General features: G+C 35.5%; 1 protein-coding gene across 1 annotated transcript in view; it reads left to right on the forward strand.

Annotated features, from left to right (window-relative positions):
• PLEKHA7 (pleckstrin homology domain containing A7) overlaps positions 1-13,185 on the forward strand; it is a 158,385-nt gene that overhangs the window by 108,117 nt on the left and 37,083 nt on the right. Inside the window, exons 7-10 of the mRNA XM_067296067.1 lie at positions 855-927; positions 2,168-2,268; positions 9,240-9,418; positions 11,460-11,945. Coding sequence (XP_067152168.1) covers positions 855-927; positions 2,168-2,268; positions 9,240-9,418; positions 11,460-11,945 — 839 coding nt within the window. The remainder of the gene's footprint in view (positions 1-854; positions 928-2,167; positions 2,269-9,239; positions 9,419-11,459; positions 11,946-13,185) is intronic.

The following is a 13,185-nucleotide window of genomic DNA, read 5'->3' on the forward strand; positions in this document are numbered from 1 at the left end:
AGTTCTGTTGACATCCACTACCCAAGTCCATTAGTTTTCAGGACAGAATCAGAGCTCAGACATAATATGTGTTGGCAGCATTGTAGCATGAAAAAGGACAGGGAAGAAAGTTGTTGCATACTTAATATGGCTGCAAAAAGAAGAATAGTATATATAACACTCTGTCAAAGCCTAACTCAGTTTAATAGGTTGTACTTAGGTTATGGTCTGACAATTTTACAATCTTCACAATTAATTTCAATATAAGTATTACTCATTTTGCCAAGCTGATATATATTATAAGTATATATATCTCAATGAGCATGTTAAATTATACTTCATTTAACCTTGCGCATTGTGCACCCTATTTTATTTTTTAAGGGATAGTTGATTACACTGTTTTAGCTATAGGCAGCATATGGGAAATTAACTGTAGGATTACAGGGGATCATTTTCTGAAATGTGCGGTCATACTTTGGGCCTGTGCAGTGATTTTTATTTTGGTCTAAAAGCAGTCCTTGTTGGAGTTTGTGCCATCTGGATACATACTTCATTTCCTCATTGCTGAACAAATCAGTCTAGAAAAAATATGTGCCAGTTGTGTATAAGGTTAAGATGAATGCTCCTTGGGTATGAGTTTAATGATTTAATAAAAATTGTCAGTTTGAATATTGTATCCTGGGTGATGATTTTGTAGTTGAATGTAGCTTTCTTAATACACATTTTGCTAAAATATAAAACACTTTTTTTTGTTGTTGTTGCAATTAATACCATACTCAGGTAAACTTCTGGTAAGCCGCTGACTGGTACAACACTGTACGATTAGATGCTAGCTTTTTTTAAATGAAAAGTATATCACATTTCTTGCATTTCAGGATAGCTCTGGAATGAGATTATGGAAAAGACGGTGGTTTGTGCTTGCTGATTATTGTTTGTTTTACTACAAAGGTGAGTAGGTGATACAAGATCTTTCGAATTTGTAACAATTTACCTGTTCAAACCACGTTGTAAGAATAAACTAACTTAATTCTTCAGATACAGTCAGGTAGTTTGAGAAGATGGATCGTGAAACTATGATTTACCCTTATCTTTTTAGTGTGCAGCAAGTTTCAGGCCAGAACTTGGGATCAAGAGCATGCTGTATGATCTTTCATCGCATAATGTATCTTTGTTTTATGCCAAGATTTACATTACAAAATATTTGGCAGCAATACCAGTTTAAGATTTTTTCCCATCCTTGTTCTGCCTTGTGTTGCCTACTTGCTGGAGCCTGCACAACTAATTTTGAGAATGCACTGCAACTCGATCAGGGAATTGATTCAACTTTGAATTGAGGGATAATGTGAGAGTGGGAACTCTGAAGCCAGCATTTCTACCAGAAAAGGTTAGATGTAATCTTAGTCTGAACCAGGAATAATGGCATAATATTACATAGGGCTATTGTGAAGTTTCAGATATTGTATTGCATGTTACAATTCTTGGAAAGCATTACATGAATGCGGAGCGCTAATTCGTATTTGTAGCTTCTGCATTGCTGCTGCTTATCACTTTAGAGCCAGTAGTAATGGAGGTTTCTTCATTATAGTAGTTAGCCTAGATATAGAATGCTAAATGCAAAGTCTGTCATGTTATACAGACTGTTACAGTTCGTATGTCACAACAGGCTTTAACAGAAATTTTATTCTGGAAACTTATTCTTCTGTCTAAATCTTAAAAAAAAAAAAAAAAAAAAAAAAAAAAAAGAGAGAACAAACAAAAGCAACACCCCAAACCTGCTTGGTTTAAAATATTTCAGTATCATTTCTTTAAAATTAAAGCATTTCTCTATTTATTATTGGTAAAGGGTCATAGGAAAATAGAGGTTAGAAGAGACTTCAGGAGGTGTCTAGTTCAACCTCCTGCTCAAAGCAGGGCCAGGTTGCTCGGGGCTTTCTCCAGCTGGGTCTTGAAAACCTCCAAGGATGGAGACTGCACAACCTCTCTGGGCAGCTTGGTCCACTGCTTCCCTGTCTTCATGGTGAAATTTTTTTTTCTTATTTCCAGTCTGAACCACTCTTGTTTCAACAACATGCCCATTGTCCTTTGTCCTCCTGTCATGTACCCCTGGGTGTCCATAGGGCATATGCACTGTTTCCCCACTGAAGAGTGCAGTGAATTAGATTTTATTTATTTATTTTTTATTCAACAGACAGCAGAGAAGAATCTGTTTTGGGTAGCATACCGTTGCCTAGTTACGTAATATCTCCTGTTGGACCTGAAGATCGCATAAATCGCAAATTTTCTTTTAAGGTACAGTTATAAGCTTATTAGCTAGGCATATTTTAAAATGTTTATTTGTGTGAGAAAAGATGCTGTTATATGCAGAAACATCTGCTTTTCTAAATTTTTTGGAAATCAGACAGGTTTATTGACTGCCTATTCAAATGTGACATAGCACTTTCTTGTTACTAATAGATTGAAATTCATCCCTCTGTTTCTAGGTAAGTGTCTTTAGAACTTTATAATGTTTCTGTGAGTACAGATCCTTTTTCTAAAATCAGAAATTAATATTGATAACTTGTTCCAGTGCTGTTTTATGAATTGAAAGAAATTTGATTTTTCTTTATAGAGTACTTGATCTCATAGTGGACTGATTGTCTGTTTTTTAATAATACAACAAGCTCGATTTTGGCAGCTAAAAAAAAAAGACAGTATTGTGGCTTTTGATGTATAATTTACTCATTTAAAGGGGAAAAAAAAGCCTGACTTCTTTTCTCCTTTCTTCTTTGGGAACTATAGTAGTCCTAAGTGACATTCAGTAATTTTTTGCCTATTTTTTAAAATAAAAATACTTTTGTGTGATATAGTTTATATTTTTTAAATTATTTTGAATTGGATAATTTACAGTTTGTTCTATTCATAATTTCAAAAAGGTATGAAAATGAAATAAAGCATACATACCTTCTTGACAGTGGAAAAACCTGCCTCCGATTCATTGTCTAAGCTGTAACACTAAGGCAAATTTTAGAAACTTCAGTGTATGCTGCAAACTTAAATTATACCAATACTTGGAGCAGAACCAGTTTTTCTATCAGGCAAATGAACTATGAATTAAAAAAAAAAAAAAGTTTTTCAATTCTAGATCACTTATACCTGATCAAAAAGGAAACTTTCTGTTTTTATCTGCGCAAAAGTCACAAAAACCATCCTCTCATCTTGAACTTTCTCTTGCATTTTGATTTTTGTGGAGCTTTAAAAATCCAGACTGCTTTTTGTTCCGCTGGGTTTTATTTTCAAGTGGATAATGGTCTGAAATTTATTAAACAAATATTGACTTGAGAAATGCATTTAAAAAAAGATCCAGTGCACTTTCTGGAAAAGTTTATTGTACTTTTTCAAATGCATTAAAGGTGAGATAAGAGGACAAGCTACAAAGGAACCTTTTACTCCAATATTTAATGAGTGTGGTTCATAAAGCCCTCCTCTTTTAGAGCCTTTTCCTAGGAAAAAGCACATACTGAAAGAGGAGGACCCAATGTATGTCTAGACTTCTATATCTCTCAAATAAGTGTTAGTACAGAGTGGGTGAGGAGATAAAGAAAATAGCAATAGTATCTGTTTTAATCTAGTTGTTTTGGAGTTTAAAAAGGCTTTTTATTTTCTTGGAAGAATATTTGTAAATGTTAATCAAAAGTAGGTTAGGGTTGTTAACCAGTTCAACACTATCAATGAGAAAGGGGGGGGTCTCCCCGCCCCCCCCCCCCCTTCTATCCATGTATATGTACATAGGTATTTTTCAGATGTCATGTTCTGTAGGCAGGCTCTCAAATCACTGCTGTGTTTGCATGCAGAATGGAATTCATGCTTGTGATTATGGTTAACCATTTTCAGAAGCAATTAGACTTCCTTTCTAAGTTCCTTCTCAAATGGCCTAAGATTTCATTCCTATATGAGCTTTAGCGAGTGTTTGCTCTGAGTCGTCTTCTGAAAATGAGGATAGCCAGTAACCTGGGACTTTCAATGTAAGGCTCATTACAGAAAAAGTTGATAGAGAAATAGGGAGATTATAGCAAAAAAGCTTTATGCTAGAAAAATAAGAAATCCACAGCATATATTTCATGTATTAGAGTTTGTTGGGCTGATGTTGACTCTGCTTTAAGTGATTGATGATTGAGGAGTGCAGGCTTGGTGTTGCTGTGGTCATTTCATTTAAAATTGATTTCTACAGCGTTAGGAGGACTTTGTAGGATTTCTGCAGCATGGATCACACCTAATGCTGAAATTCCACGCTTCTGGCATTAGCGTCGGGCATGCAGAGTAGCGGGAGCATGGCCTTGCTGAAATTCTATCACTCACCAGCCATTACATTTATCTAATCTCTTAGGATACTTTGATATCCAGAGCATAGATGGACATTCTGTCTCATGACGTAGTACAGACAGAAATAGAAAACACAAGAAGATTAAGCCCAACATAAAGATAGGACTTTCACATATAAGTCCTGAGTGGGTAGGAGAATGTGCCATGTCACATTTTACATATGGCCCAATCATTTATTCAGATTTTTGTAAGCTGCTTGTTATGATAGAGGTCTCAGCTTCTATTTTAAATGGCTATTTTCAGTAACAATGAATTTCTGAAGCTAGGAAAGTAGCCAAAGTTTGGGGGGAGGGGTAAATTGCCAGGATTTTTTTAAAAGAAGAAAATTTACCTGGCAAATACATTAATGTCTTTTGTATGTGATTCAGTTAGGAGAAGGTTTTTAAAATATGTTCTTACTAGGATATATGTTAAACCCTGGAACTGTTTAAACTGTACACTGTAGAAGTTCTAAAAATTCTGGTGCTTTAATGATCCCCTACAGCCTGAGCTCAGGATTTTGCATCTCTCGGAAGGCTTTTACAATGACATGCCAGTAGATCTGCATATAGGGTGTTCAAATGCATTCGAAACCTACTTTGAATTGTAGCAGTATGTGTGTTAAATTGTTTTGTTTAGAAGTTTCATTTTTAAGTGTCCTTCTTGACAAATTTTTCACATTGTTTATTTGTCCCAAGCAAAGTGCTATAACTAGCCATAAGCTACTGTCATTAAGTTGTATGATGGCCTTTTGGGACTCAAGATCCTTACTTGCATATTTAGTTCACTAGCTAACATATTACAGATATCTAATTAATCTAATCACTGTATTTCTTTATGTTGTAGTTTTTTGTCAATATAAATGTGAGGTATCCCAAATTCTTTGTACAGTTTTTACTGTGAAAAAGCTTGCACAACAGTAATACATAGCTGGAAATATTTCCTATGACTATAAAGTACAGTAAATTCTCTATTAGTCATACAACAGTTCTTAAAGTATTATCAGTTTATGAAGGTTAATGGCATTGCAGTCTCTTTAGAAGCCTTATTGCCTTCAGTCAGAAAAATTATTTTTAATTGATCTTATATGTGTTAGGAATACTGGAAGTAAATTCATTTATACGAATCTGACATTAATACAAACTGAGAAAATTGGAAGGCCTATCAACATCTTCAGTAAAGAAAACAGCTAAACTTCATGGAAGGACCATGGACACAAGTATGCGTTTGCATTTAGGAACACACCTTGCTACCAAATCAAGTCAATGAAGGAGGCTCTGACATTTCTGTAAGGGGTAGGAGATAACACTGGAGTTACCCAAACACTCCTTACTTTGATACTACCTTTTTAAATTTTTATTTCAGAAATTCACCCTGGCAATGTGAGTGCATTCAGAGCTGAAGATGCCAGGCCAAATCTTTATTTACAAGAGATGCTACTGCGGCTTGTTTTTAAATGTCTTTTCATTATTGACACACCAGACTTACTAATGGAAGTATCTGTTCATGCTTAGACCTGCTGGGACCAGGGCAAACCTCTTATCCTTGTTTGCTTGTGATCTTGCTGTTCTTCCCAAAGTCTTTGTTGACAGTTTTGTTCTTTTATGTGTTCTGGAGCATTTTTGTTTCCTAAGGCTCCCATATTGTTTATAAAACTTCTAGGAGTCTAGGGAGTCAGCGGAAGAAATGTCAAGTGCTAGAAAATTAAGAGGCACCATTTTAGTATTTTAAAGAGAGGAGGAAAGGTCCCAGCTTCTAGAACACTTGAAAAACCTCAGTGTTATTTGGAATGAAAGATGAGTTGGATTTTAGTGTGCTGTTGTGTTGTATAGTAAAGGGATGGAGGAGTATTTCAATTTTTGTTTGTAAATGTTTCATAAATTTCAAACTTCAGGAGAAAGGAGCATTTGCTGTATTTTTATAGCTTATTAGAACTGCCCTTACTTACTGCATATTTTTCTTAGTATTGCCTTTTGTTAAGTATTTTCCTTGAAAACATGAATCTCTTCATGATTTTAACCTGTTTAACTTTTTGTCCTTGTCTTGTCCTATTGATTTACTCTTGGGGTTTACTGTCCATTTCTCCTTCTGTGCATTATGGGAGAGAGACTGCTTTTCTCAGTCTATCCACATTAAGGCATCTGAATGCATGAATAGGTACCGATATTATTTTTTCTGTGTGGTGTGTATGGTGTATGTGTGTGCATGTGCTGTGTTTTAGGCTTTTTAGTATGCTGTAGTCATCCTAATAGCTACTGCTTTAATTTAAAAAAGAGTAGCCTCTGTGTCTACTAGTGGTGACAGCTACAGGACATGAGCACAAATTTGCTTCCTTACCTCTTAGATGTACTACTAATAAATAACTGAAATATATTTGAATTTTCCTTTAACCAGCTTTATATGTTAAGAACTGCAGAATACCAGGTTTGTTGATAGTGGCACAACACCTCCATTATCTCTTCTGAAGCTATGAATGTTTCTGGCCATGATAGCTTCAGTCTCTCGGGGGAGAATGATGCAATATACTTTGCATTTTTATACCATTTTCACCTGCAGTCCCTTAGGCAATGCTTTTAGTTATGTTTATCATGCACCACTGAAAGAGAACATGAAAGGCAGACTGATCATGTTGATACAGGTGAATTAGGACAGACAGCTGTTAAATCCATTTATTAATGTGATACTCTCCACAGTAGTTTTTCAAGAAGTATTTAACCAATGAATGCTGGGACTCTGTTGCGTAATCCACAGGAGGGTATAATAATCTGCTTTGCTGTAGGAGTTGCTTCACTTCTGGATTATAGCATCTTCTTCTCTAGACTCAAAGTGGTCTGTAGAGGAAGCCTGTAGTCATGAGGTCTACCTAAATCACTGATTTCCTTTACTTCTGGATTTGCCACTTTCGGTCTGTTCTTGTACTGTATGTTAATCATAAATTTTAGTGAATTAAATCCTATTTGTTTTGAGCAAACCTAAACCTCAGTAGTGGTCTCAAGATGGCAAAAAAGTGTGTGTGGGGGGGGAACCCAAACCCAAAGAACTCGGTGAACCAGCTGGTCAGTCATATAAGAAAAAAGTCCTGTCTGATTCCTAAATACACAATTGATCAGACCTGCTTTTTCGTAAAGGTATGTCCTGTTTTCCTGTCTTAGGGTAGCTAACGGGGGGGGAAGGGAGAAGTCATCTTGTTTGCTCTTGTCGCCAATGGTGTGGGGAAGCAGAGACTCTTTGGAGCAGAGGCTAGTCTTGGGCTTCTGTACCCCCCCTCCTCATCCTCCTCTTCCTAGCTGGCTGTTGTGCTGCAGCCTGGTCCGCCTTCCCGCTGCAGGTGTGATGGCAGTCAGGGGGCTTACCTGGGGGAGACCATGTACCACCAGCATCGGAAGGAAACACGGCTTCCTTGCTTGAGATACGCATGTAAAGGGATGAAAGACCGCGTTTCACACATTTGTAAGGAGAGGCTGCAAAAGAGAGGGAGTAACTTTTCCTCAAAACTTAAAGCACTGTAATAGTAAGCAAATTTTTGCTCTTCAGTATGGTTGTTCTGTATCTCTAACATTATGCCAATTTGGGAAATTCAGGTAAATAGCTGAAATTACATCACTTAGGGAGGCCTGCACCAAATTCAATAGCCAAGGTGTTGTCAGAACTATTGCTGTGTTTCTGAAGTCATCTATGACTGTAGAGTGTTTTTCAATTTGGAATAATGAGGGGGAGATGATTCCATCAAAATAAAAAGACTTGCCATTTAGGGAAGATACACAAAATATATTTGACCTTTAAAAGATGTAGCTTAATTAAAAAGTTGAGATATTTTTTCCTTTTTAAGAAAACAACAATGCTGTTGCAAGAATGTTTTGAGCCATTAGCTTTTGTTTCTGATAATAGTTTTAGATTTATTAAAAAAATAGATAAATAAAACAGTTTGAATTACTCAAGTCCTTAAAGTATTGCTGCAAGAGCTTTCAAGCTGAGTATATTGGCTTCAATTTTTTGAAAATCGATAAAGAAAGGAATCTCTTCCTATTAATTCTATTAGCAGTAGTGGACAACATCAAAAACACGTTTGTAAATTCACTTGTAGGAAATGTAGTCAAGTGTTTCAGGACTGGTATGACTTAATATATCCCTTATGTAAGAAGTGTGGATGAGATTTAAACTTAACTGCCATAGGATTCTGAAGACATTCCATATTGAACATGTTTATAATATCCTGTGCATAATGACAGTAATATTTAGTTGTTTAAACATACTTAAAGGAATTTCCAAGTACCTCTAGTTTTCAGTGGAATTTCATGGAATATTTGGTGTGCACAGATATGTGTCTGTATCTTATGTGCTTTGATAATTCCAGCAGTATTACTAACTTTATCAGTAAATCTTGTAATTTTGCAGCTAATATAGATGTTTAAGTGCATGCTTTAACCAAAAGATCTTAACATGCAATATAATCATGTCTTAAATAAGCAGTTTAATTGCTTGAATTGGAAGATTTTTTCCATGTTTTGGCTGAATAAATTTATGTATGAAATGAGCTGGGAAAATTGGCTCACTTATGCACATCTCAGTGAGAATTTCTTTGATTTGTTTTGTATGGTATTTACAGCAAATGAAACATCAGTTAAAAGAAAATGTAAAGCTGAAAATCCCTTCTGAGAAAAACAGAAGTACTGCACTGTTAGCTTAATAGTATGAAAAAGAAGTCAAGGAATTTAAGTAAAAATTAGAGTACTGTTATATTTGAGTTTGCTGCATTACAGCCAGTTGTAGTGTAGTAATTTTACCCTGAATTCAAGAAAACACTCTAAAAATCTATAATATTTTTAAAGGTATCGAGAAAAGCTGTAATAAATTTTCTGAGGAAAAAATGATAACGCTGCCTGATTTTTTTTTTCCTTTTTTCTTTTTTTTCGTCTATACAGGCTGTTCACACAGGAATGAGGGCATATATTTATAATAAGAATTCTGTTATTGGCTCTCAGGCAGAGCATTCAGGGATGCGGACGTACTACTTCAGTGCAGATACGCAAGAGGATATGAATGGCTGGATCCGGGCTATGAATCAAGCTGCCCTTATGCAAACACGCTCTTCACTGAAAAGGCAAGTTCAGTATACCAACTCTTAATTAAAAAAAGCTTGTCAAAAACCAGAATGGTGGTGAATTGTAAAAGTGATATTTTTAAATGTGTACATGGAACGTACTCCCATTTTAAAGAAATAATATCTTTTAATGTAGATTCTGCAACTATTTATTCTGTTGCAGATTAGTCAATTGACACAAGCTAACCAATAAAATCCAGTGCTTGATCTTTGTATCCATGTAGAAATTTTGTGCCAACATGGTGACATTTGATGATATGGATTTCTTTTTTTGTTCCTTTTTTTTAAGGGAATTTCAGTTAAACCGTTGCAATTTTTGTGAGCATATTCATATACCTGCAACAGCCAAATGGCGGACATAGGGAAGATAGGTAAAAGGGAAAAGACAGAGTGGTGATTGTTTCAAATGAGGGTTTAGAACTAGGATTAAAATGGTGGTAAGAGGGAAAAGAATGTTAAAGATGGGCAGATAGTAAGTGCTTAGGTTTATGTTTATTAACTCTTTTATGCAGGTATTAACTGCTAATTTTTGGCTTGCTGGCCTGCCTTTAGTACCTGTAAGAGTTCTATGTTTTTCTCTAAGTAGAAGAAAGCACTGCTATAAAAGAAGGATGTCTATCAGTATTACTTAGCTCTAGAGGCGAACAAATTCAGCTGTGTCTTTATGTGCTTCCAATTTGTTCTTTTCCTTAAAATTGATTTAACCTTCTTCATGTTTTCACTTTGGGAATATATATTTTTTTCATACTACCCATTGTGAAGGAAGACGCTGTACTGTGAGGAAACCCTACTTTTAACCTGGGGCTCTGAGAATTAAAATGCCATGATGCAGTTTCTCAGTGTACCTTGCACTAGTGCTTGCTTCTGGCAAATCTGTAGTATAACACAAGCAAAGGATCAACATCAGTTCCAGAGCTTTGCATTTTCTTGTCCTAAATAATTCTCGAAGCTGTTATACTTGTCTGATTTTGTATTAAGAGTCTTCTTTTGGTTTTAATTTCAATTGCAAATAACATTTAATCCTGTATGTATGTTTCTTTATGTCCTTTTTAAGGATAGAAGTAATTGAAAGAAAAATCAGGGAGGCCTAGTGTATTATTAAGTATTAATCCAGTATCCTTAATCCAAGGAGACTATTCATTTTGAGACACTAAAATAGATTGAAGTGAAAACAATTCTTTCATGGAACTTGCTCAGAATTTACCTTCCTTAAAGTGTTAAAGAAGCTGAACTTAGTTTCAGGAAAGATGAGTTGCTACTTGGAGATCAGTGATACTCTATTAACTTGTCAGAGGAAAAAATGTTGTAGAGAAACTTATGACTATAAGGAGACAAGGAAGTTGCAAGTGAAGCTGATTACTTTTCAAAAGCAATGTTAAAACTTGTGGTACCCTTAGACATTTTATAGTGTGTTGTAAGTTTAAACTACTATCAAAAGAATTCTATAGAATTTTTGAAAGATTTAGAAGATAAGGCAAATAATTAAACTAGTGTGCATGGCCACGTGTTTGGAGTGAGCGCTGCTGCGTGGGTGCTTTTTTGTAGGAATACCCCCCAAATAAGAGATTCCTGGGTCAATGATAGTATTGTTCTGTCCCCTTGGCCAGAAATGACCAATCCCTAAGGCATCTACAGAAGCCTGAAGGGCTTTTTTGACTTTGAGATGAACAGTTGGCAGGGTTTTTTGTTTTGTTGGCTTTTAATACTTCCCAGGATAGGAAGGTCTGTCTTCTGTATAGTTGTTTATAAACAGCATTACACAAGTTGAACACTTCTGTTGTACAAAATTAGTATTTTTGGTTTATTTTTACAGATGCATATGAAAGATTGCTGTTTCCTTGATAGCACGATAAAGACAACTTTTGTCTAATTGGATAACAACTGAGTTTTACTGAGCACATCTATCTTAACATACCTCTATCAAACTTATCACAGCCTGGAAAGGTTGCTTTTGTGTGTGATCCTTTTTAAAATATTAACAAGACCACATCAACTTTTCACAATTAAGCGTGTTCATTACCAGCACCTATTTTCTTTTCAGAGAAACTGAAAAAGTGGATCAGCAAGCTGTTCCCCAAGCCAATCATGTGGATGCCTGCAAAGAGCTTGTGAAGGCAGAGATTACAGATTTAAAAGAAAGTTATCAAAAATCAGCAGAAACATTTGGATACAATAAGCGTGAAGAGATAAGAAGAGAAAAAGAGGAGGAGGAGCGTTATATGCACAGAAAAGAAACTCTGGAAGCTAAGAAAGGAAAGGCCAAGCATGCATTAACAGAAGCTGATTCATTATTTCCAGATTTAACGAGTGCACCTCGGTCCCAAGTAGCTCAGCCTCAGCCAGTTGAGAAGAGTGGAACGCTTCCGAGCTCATTAAATGTGAGCGCTGGTCTAGTGGAGCAGAATGGTACCAGCTCATATAAAAGAGGGTTTGTTCCCAGAACAAATCCAGATAAACAGATTCAAAGAAAAAGTAACATGGCTCAAGTGGAGCACTGGGTAAAAGTCCAAAAAGGAGATACAAAGAGGTTAGTAACAGGCCAATCTTTAAATAGACTACCGAATAGAATGTCCTTAAACTAAAGGAAAATATTTATTTGTAACATGCTTAGTGCAAATCACAGTGATATTTTGCAGAGACAATATGTAACAAGACTAACTTTCTCCTCCTCCAGTGCGGAATGGTATTTTTAGATGCTTACTTTATGGGAAAGTCAATATGAAATAGACTAATCAAATTCCTTTAATGTTGTCACCAATTTGCAAATATAAAAGCTCAGATTAGTGGAGTTTTTAACTTTTTTAATCATTGTGAATACTTGAAACTTCTCTAAAATTTACTAAAATTGAAGAGTCAGAAAGTGAAGTGTGCCTCTCAGTTATTCATGAAACAAACAACTACACCATGTGAAGTATAGCTACTCATTTGTTTTCCACTTCGAAGTATAAAATAAAAAATGCTGATTCTTTTTACTCTTTTTTTCTTTTTTCCCCATTCCCCTTTCCATCATGCCCATTCACTTCTGCATATCAGATCACTGTATTCAGTCACCTGTATATATCGCATCTTGAAAGGTCTCTGTCTATTCGGATAGCTAATGAAGAAGTCCTAAGATATTCCTGTGGTTTCCAGGATTCTCTTTTCCCTTTTCAAACTCTGTAAATTACATAAAGTACAGTATACCAAGAGATGGAATGCACAGTGGAACTGTGGTTTTAAAATCTTGCAGTTGCTTTCCTTTCAAAGTATACAATCGGATTATACACCAGTTGCAAAAAATGAAGTGATGGATATATGCTTCTGTTCAGGATCTCACCTTGTGTCTAGTGACAGGAAAGAGTTGGGCTCTGTGCTGCATGTGAGGAGTTTTCAAACATGAGTAACTTAGAGAATTAGTACCATATGTGTTAGTTAAAATCTAATTACAATATAGAGCAATAGGAGACATGAACATGTGGTTTTGTAGCAGAGAGAACGTGTAGTGGACTTTTTGTAAAGGCTTACTGAAACTAACGTTTCTCATTCTGGATCCAGTAAGAAATTTAAGACTAGCTAATTCTGTTTGAAAGTCCATTTTTCTACTCTTTCTTATCAATAGAAGTACCCTTAAAGAAGCTTCTATGCTTTTCAATAATATTAAATGTTCTTTTAGAATGCCAGGGCCAGTTTATATATGTATTTTTTTTATTGGAGATCTGTCAATGCTTGCTGCAAGAGTGTAACTTTAATAAAAGAAGTATTTGGTGCATTAGCTCAAGAAGCTTTCT

This window comes from Apteryx mantelli, chromosome 4 (assembly GCF_036417845.1).
Source record: "Apteryx mantelli isolate bAptMan1 chromosome 4, bAptMan1.hap1, whole genome shotgun sequence".
Classification (NCBI taxonomy): Eukaryota; Metazoa; Chordata; class Aves; order Apterygiformes; family Apterygidae; genus Apteryx; species Apteryx mantelli.